Genomic DNA, 8,118 nt, shown 5'->3' on the forward strand with positions numbered 1-8,118 from the left:
AAATAGAGATTACAACACTTAGAAATACAATTTAAGTAAAGAAAAACTTTATTTTTCTTTTCACTCACGGCTCTCTTTCTCATTGTGTATTTTCTCTTACCCTCTCTATTTTTCTCCTCTCTTTTACTTGCTCTCACTCACGCAGTACATCAAGACTGCACCAACCCTCTCACACTTTGGGACTTCACTTCTTCTTCACTCTCTGCCCAAATGGCCGAATGGCCTCTCTATTTATTTCTTCATCTTTTCTCTCTTTTCTTCTTTTTACACTCTTAGCACCAAATTACAATAAATGCAAGCCACTTACTTTGACTTACTTCAACCAAAATCTCATTCTTCACCTACTTAAGCCGAATGGACTTTGCATCTTTCTTTTCTTTTTTCTTCAGCGTGTTAGACACACCTTGCATCAGCTTTGCATTACACCAAAAGTTGATTTTGTGGGGCTTGAGAAGACATGCAAGCTCATAAATGAACTTCAACATGAGTGGCAAGCAAGTGGGCTGGACACACTAGGTGCCACGCACCCAACAAAAATTTCTATAAAAATTATAGACTAGAAAATTTTGACACATTTCTCTTCATATCTGCAGTACATTCATTGTAAATTATCGAAATTCGAAAAAGATATTTTCTCTTTTTTTAACGTTATTCTTCAAAATATTGTAGATGAATACATATATATATATATATATATATATATTTTTTTTTTGAGAATCGTAGATGAATATTTTCATTATGTGGTCTAGCGTGATAGGCCAATAGATCATAGTTGCGTCACTTGTGTGTCAATCTGATGTGATGTTTTCGCTAGAAATGAGATTGAGCTTTTAGAAGCAGTTGGATACTTGTAAGCCAATTCATTCACATGCATACTGTTAAAGGACAGTTTTGCCTTTGAGCAGATTGGAGACGTTACAAGAAGTAACTAGAAATATTTCATTGCCATTTTCACGCCAAGTGCAAAACCTAACAAAACCAACTTTGATGACTTAACGTGGTGAGTTGCAGTTGCAGAGTTGGCCAACTCCTGGAGAGACACTCCTAGACAAGAAATTGCACTCAACAAAACGTTTCGGGCCTTTTAAGGTTTACACCTATTGCATAAACTATGGTTTTGAAAATTGTCACCTAATATGTGCAAACTTGGAGAACTGGACATTTTTTTTTTTTTTGAGAAACTTGGAGAACTGGACATGACTTAAAATGATCATTCACCATTACTGAACATACTATAAATCCACGTTACTAATTGCCACTCCTTTTAACAAACCCACAAGTGAGACTAAAGTGAAATTAAGATGGCCATGCCAAGGCTAGCTTTTGCTGCATTGATTTTTGCAGCCACAGCATCCATGGCATCAGCAGCATCACCAGTCACATTTATCTTTGGTGACTCATTAACAGAAGTTGGAAACAACAATTATCTGCAATATTCTCTTGCAAAATCAAATTTTCCTTTTTATGGGATTGATTATGTTGGTGGCCAGGCCACTGGGAGGTTCACAAATGGGAGGACTATTGGTGATATCATTTGTATGTTAATTACCCCTAAATTACAATGCCCGTCTTTTCTTTTTTCTTTCAATGCTTGATTTCTCTGAATTGCATTGAAGCTTTTTATGCAACTTGATGTTGTCTTCCACTAATGGTATCTTTTTTATGAATTTTGTAGCGAAAAAACTTGGGATTTCATCACCACCACCTTATCTTTCTTTGTCGCAAAATGACGATGCAGTCCTTAAAGGGGTTAATTATGCATCGGGCGGAGCAGGAATTCTCAATGACACTGGACTTTATTTTGTAATAACACATTCTTTTAAAAAGGGTTTATTTTTGCTTTCGAATTGATTAAACAACTTTTATTTAATTTACACATTTACAGGATTGACCATTTTCCTAAATATTCTTGATCTTGTTTTCTGCATTGTAGATTCAGAGATTATCCTTTGATGATCAGATCAAATACTTTGAGAAGACTAAGGAAACAATGAAGAACAAAGTAGGGGAAGTGGCAGCAAACAAGCTATGCAATGAAGCCATGTACTTCATTGGAATTGGTAATTACTCCAGCATTGCTGAGTATTATAGCACTTCCCCATGTTTGGCAATTTCTGTTAAAACTACTATTCACAGAAGCAAGAAACTAAAGTGAATAACAATTAAAGCAATTCAAATCTTCAACTAAAAAATTATTATCTTTTTTAAACTGATTTTGCAGGAAGCAATGACTTTGTCAACAATTTCTTGCAGCCCTTTTTACCAGATAGTCAACAATACACACCCGACGAGTTTAGGGACCTCTTAATCTCCACCCTGGACAAACAACTTTCGGTAAAAAGTTTTACCATCCCCATTAATTTATTTATCTGGCCTCTTAAAAGCGTATAAGAGACATGAATGTGGAATCACTTGCATTGAAAAAAAAATGGAACAATCTATCAGAAAGGCTTCATAGGAGTAGTTTCTTGAAAGTTTGTAGTACATAATTATACTGTAATGTTCTTCTTCAAAGTTGTGTGAAATTGCCTCCATGTCACAACCAATGACCAATCTTACCACCTACAAGGAAGTTTTAAAATAGAGTTTTGCCATTCTTTATAGGTAAAGTGTTTAATCCTTGGCTGTTTTATGTTAGTCTTTAAATCTAAAAAGAATAAGAACACTTATATGGTGTATTTCTTAACATTTTGGCCAAGATTGATTATAAATATGATGGAGAGATTTATTTCACAATTATTAGTCACTATAAAGTATAAACCATTATTTTTTCAAGATATCAGAAATGTGGTGGTTTTGATTCAAAACTTTTGAATATAAGCATGACTTATAAATTTCTCAAAAAATTAAGCTAGGAGGAAATAGTAACCCTGAATTAATCTATTTCGAAAATAACCACCATAACTATCATTACTTTAATAAGTCAAATTTACAATTTAGTGATATATGAGAACTGAACTTGCATGTGTTAAGAGGCTCTACCAACTCGGTGCACGAAAGATGGTCTTTCATGGTCTTGGCCCTCTAGGCTGCATTCCTTCTCAGAGGGTGAAATCAAAGAAAGGTGAATGCTTGGAGAGAGTCAATCAATGGGTTCTGGACTTCAACTCCAGTGTACAAAAGCTATTTGCCTCTCTCAGCCAGCGCCTTCCAAATGCACAACTAATATTTGCAGATACATACCCAGCAATTCTAGACTTGATTGATAATCCTAGTAAATATGGTAAATCCAATGCTTTCTTTTCAGCCTCAAAACATACTAGTTTGACAATGTAAGCAATGTCTTAAACATCATTCTTTTTTTCTTCTGCAGGTTTTAAGGTTTCTAATACATCGTGTTGCAACGTAGACTCATCCATTGGAGGGCTATGCTTGCCTAACTCGAAGTTATGCAATAATCGCGGTGACTATGTATTCTGGGATGCATTCCATCCCTCGGACAAAGCAAATGCAATACTTGCTGAAGAATTCTTCTCCCTCATGTTTTCTGCTGCTCCATCCATTGCACCTACTCCCTCAAATTGATCACATATCAATAGTAATAATACCCTAAACTTATACGGTTCATATATCCCTATTAATTATTTAGGAAAGCCAAGGAACAGTTTGTTTCCAGCTATGTCTTGTCGAAACACAAGCTTCTTCGATAATTATATCTAAAATATTGAGTGAGCACAATTTTAGCAATGTACAAAATAGTATTTGAGTAATAGAAATCATTGAAACTCTTTGGCAGACGATTAAGGGATCCTGTGGAATTATTATTGATACTGCAAAGCTTGTGTCTGCTATTTGTTGTGTAAATTATTCATGAAATACTAAAAGTTACTATTATTAATTAAGGTTATTTGTACCGGCTCCGGTTAATTTTGAAGTAACTTTCTAAATCTGGAGGATTCCATGTTATGATTGCAACTTTTTCTTGTCAATCCTGCAAGTTAGACTTTACAAAGTCTCATATCCTATACTCAAACCAACAAGGCAGCAGGTAGCCAATGATTTGGTGATTAGTTATCATGAGTTTGAATTCTTGGGCGGATATTGCAGAAATCCTAAGAATCCTTTCCTTAAAGAAAGACAAGTTCTAAGAACTTGTTTCACTCATCACTACAAGTGCTTCATCTTATAAAAACAGAAGACATGTTGAAGCAAAGCAAATGTAGCAAGACCAAGACTTTTCTCTAATGAGGGGATTAAAAATAGTACTGAAGTGAACAAGTGGTTCGAACTCAAAAAAAAAAAAAAATAATAATAATAATAATAATAAGGCATATTTCCTCTTTAAACTTTTTTATCGTAATTAATTGAGTTATGGGCCCTCCCCAGTGTGATGTATGAATATCAGGAAGGAATGGCAATTGTACAATTTTTTCAGAATATTACTGTGTCAAGATCAGACTACTAAGGAGAGGTGATTAAGAAGTGAGCAGTTAGAAGACAAAAACCTAATAGATTCATTAAAATTGAGTAGGTTTGAGTAGATTCATTTGGGAAATGTCAAAGGCCATCCTAAGGTGCTCGTTAAGGATGATTTACTGTGGAGTCCACCTAATAAAAAATTTGTATAGATTAATGAGAGGATTGAAAATATTATTGAAGTAACAATTGGAATTCAAAATGTTAGCTTTATTGGCTCTACACCCTATAAAGCTAATAAAAAATCTTACATTAAGTAAAATTATTTGACATAAAGCTACTTCTTAATGGGCACTACACTATCCTTAATGTATATTGAAAAAATAAAAACAAAAACAAAAACAAAGAAAGTAATATTTCCTTGTTAAAGTTTCTGACCATAATTAATTGAATCATGGACCCTCTCTAATGTGATATATGAATTTCAAGAAGGAATGGCAATTGTACAATTTTTTCCCGAATACGACTATGTCAGGATCATACCACTGAGGAAAGGTGACTAAGAAGTGAGCAGTGAGATGACAAAAAGCTAATAGATTCATTAAATTTGAGTAGGTTTGAGTAGATTCATTAGTGAAATGTTAACGGGCACTATAAAGTGCTCATTAAGAATGATTTATTGGGGGATCCACCTAATAAAAAATTGGTATATATTGATGGGAGGAGGACTGAAAATATTACTAAAGTGACAAACGGAACTCAAAAAAAAAAAAACAAAATATAAAGCATATTTCCGCGTTAAAGTTTTTTACCGTAATTAATTGAGTCAGGGGCCCTCCTGAATGTGGTATATGAATATCAAGAAAGAATGGTAATAGTACAATTTTTTTTTTTCAAAATACAATTGTGTCAGGATCAAACTACTGAGAAGAGGTAACTGAGAAGTGAGCAGTGAGATGACAAAAGGCTAAAATACTCATTAAAATTGAGTAGGTTTAAGTAGATTCCTTAGAGAAATGTTAACGGGGGACCGTAAATTGCTTGTTAAGGATAATTTATTTTACCTAATAAAAAGTTGGTATAAATTGATAAGGAACTAAAAATATTACTAAAATGACAAGTGAAATTCAAAAAAAAAAAAAATTAATGCTTATTTCCTTAAAGTTTCTGACCATAATTAATTGAGTCATGGGCCCTCCCCAATGTAATATATGAATATCAAGAACAAATGGCAATTGTACATTTTTTTTTTTCCCGAATAAGGCTGTGTCAGGATCAAATTACTAAGAAGAGGTGATTGAGAGGTGAGCAGTGAGATGACAAAAAGCTAATAGATTCATTAAAATTAAGTAGGTTTGAGTAAATTCATTAGGAAAATATTAATAGGCAGCGTAAGATGCTCATTAATGTTGATTTATTATCGAGTTCACCTAATAAAAATTTGGTATAAATTAACAAAGAGACAAAAAATATTATTAAAGTGATAAGTGAAATTCAAAAAGTTAGCTTTATTAGGTCTACACCAGTACACCCTAAAAAGCTAGTCAAAACTCTGACATAAAGTAAAATAATTTGACATAAATCTACTTTTTAACGGGCACCTTAAAATGCACTATTAACACTAACCAACTGATAATAGTGAAGATTTTCAAAGCTAGCCTTGTGGCCTTTCCTTAACCCAACTGATAAGGTGATAATAGTGGATAAATTGCACTTTACCTTTAATATGGTACAGCTGCAATGTCTGCCCTAAACCACAAAATTAAGCAATGTGAATGTCCCCCTTAACTATTTGTAATAAGTATTGTTCCCATTATTTAAAGAATTTTTTTAAAATTAAGTGAAAGTTTCAAATTTCTATTTGACAATTTTTGTTTATATATATATGGTGTGAGTCTATGAGGTAAGGTCCCTTTCAAAGTGGAGATGAGGACGATGCGTGTGTTCGTGTGAGCATAAACGAGTGCACATTGCACAAGGTAAAGCCAAAAAATCTACACAAATGATCTTGGAAATAAAGTAATATTGTCATGAAAACTGAGAAATTTTTAATGAAGAATGTCTATAGACTCTCATTGAAAACAATCCACATTTTTATTGGTTGGTCCACCATTAATGTAACACATGAAAGAGAAAAGAGAATTAGTCCAAGGTCGTTTGAAGAGTATCAAAAGAAAGGAAATGCACGTATTTTGAGCAATGAAAATGGTATTTTTGTATTAATTTCATAGAACGGTGGGCAAATCCCATCCCTACTACCCAGTACAATTTCCTTTGAAAAATATTTCTTCTTATATTAATTTGATCCCATCAAATTTAATTAGAAAGAGCATGTGATTTTATCAAAAAGAAAATATGCTCACGCTGTTCTAAAATCTAATTTATTAAAGCGTCCGCTGTTCTAAAATCTAATTTATTAAAGTGTCCACATTCATAGAGTGTTCACATTTGTGGAATGCAAGTTCTATCGGTCCTACATTTAGGGAGCGTTTGATTTGTTATGATGTTACATTACACCATAATATTACATTAATGTAATTTTATAATAATGTAATCTCAATACAAGAATACAACATTACATTGTTTAAGAAGGTAATTAGATTAAGATGATGTGATATATTTTATAATTTTCAATTATAATAATGTAAAAAAATAAAAAATAAAAACTAAAAACTTTAATGTCAATGTTTCGTCACCATAATGTACATTACATAGGGAACCAAACGCCCCTTTAATAGATGCCAAGCAACAAGGATCATATGTGTCTAACCAGGTGAAAATGGAACCCTTTAATAGATGCCAAGCAACAGGTGAAAATGGAAAGCTCCTGCTGTGAATGAATTCAGGTTAAAATATATAACAAGCCCTTTCGTTTAAGGACCCGGGTGGAAGTGTTTGCTGCAATGTGTGAAACACTGGTACACTACGCTAGGAAGGGCGGTCACTTTACTGAGGATTGTGTACCCATGTCAAACCCTTTATTTAGGGTTCTGTACACATGTATGAAATAATTTTTTAGAAATTGCTCATGCCACATGTTGTACCGTGTCCGTGCTTCTTAGAAGGTTACTTCTTATACCAGTACCATACCAGATTTCACAAATTGGGTATTTTATTAGCTTTCTTAAGGGGTGCTTGGTTCGTCAAGATATGTAATATTAATATTATATTATTATGATAACGTTAGAAGAAAAAAAAATCGGTTTCAAAAAAAAAAAAAAAAAAAACATTAGAGATTGATGTAGGGAGGAAGGTATCACCCAATTTGAATGTATCCATTCCCTTCCTAGCAAAGCATTATAAGCTGCCTTTGTATGAACAACAAAAAAGGCAACATTTGTAATCTTATTCCCTACTTTTAATTCTACAGGTATAATACCTCTAGTTTTAGTAGATTCACCAGCAAAACCACTGACTAAAACATCTGACTGAATTAAATCTGCTTCTATTTTATTGATTTTTTTCAACATTCCCCAAGGTAGAATATTTACTGCAGCACCATTATCTACTAAAACTCTATTAATAGGTATTCCATCCATGTGAACTTTAATGAATAAAGGTTTTAAATGCTGTGACATTATTTTAGATGGTTTAACTTTAATAAGTGCATTTGCCTCACATGAATTATCTAAGTTTAGTTTTTGTAATTTAACTTAGGAGTTTGTGTGATTTGAATCTTTCTTATTTGTATGAACTTGAATTAAGATATCTACATATTGTGATTATATTGCTTGTTCCCTTATTTTTCTTAGTTGAATATTT

At 33.0% G+C, this 8,118-nt stretch overlaps 1 protein-coding gene across 1 annotated transcript; it reads left to right on the top strand.

The window, feature by feature from the left end:
* The first annotated feature begins 1,249 nt into the window (after positions 1-1,249).
* LOC111989476 (GDSL esterase/lipase At5g37690) lies at positions 1,250-3,842 on the top strand. The gene is made up of 6 exons (XM_024021253.2): positions 1,250-1,536; positions 1,676-1,803; positions 1,934-2,060; positions 2,222-2,334; positions 2,974-3,223; positions 3,314-3,842. Exons 1-6 carry the CDS (start codon positions 1,302-1,304, stop codon positions 3,523-3,525), a joined length of 1,065 nt encoding a protein of 354 aa, XP_023877021.2. The 5' UTR covers positions 1,250-1,301; the 3' UTR covers positions 3,526-3,842.
* The last annotated feature ends 4,276 nt before the right edge of the window (positions 3,843-8,118 follow it).

Source organism: Quercus suber, unplaced genomic scaffold (genome assembly GCF_002906115.3).
Source record: "Quercus suber isolate HL8 unplaced genomic scaffold, Cork oak 2.0 scaffold_227, whole genome shotgun sequence".
NCBI classification, from domain to species: Eukaryota; Viridiplantae; Streptophyta; class Magnoliopsida; order Fagales; family Fagaceae; genus Quercus; species Quercus suber.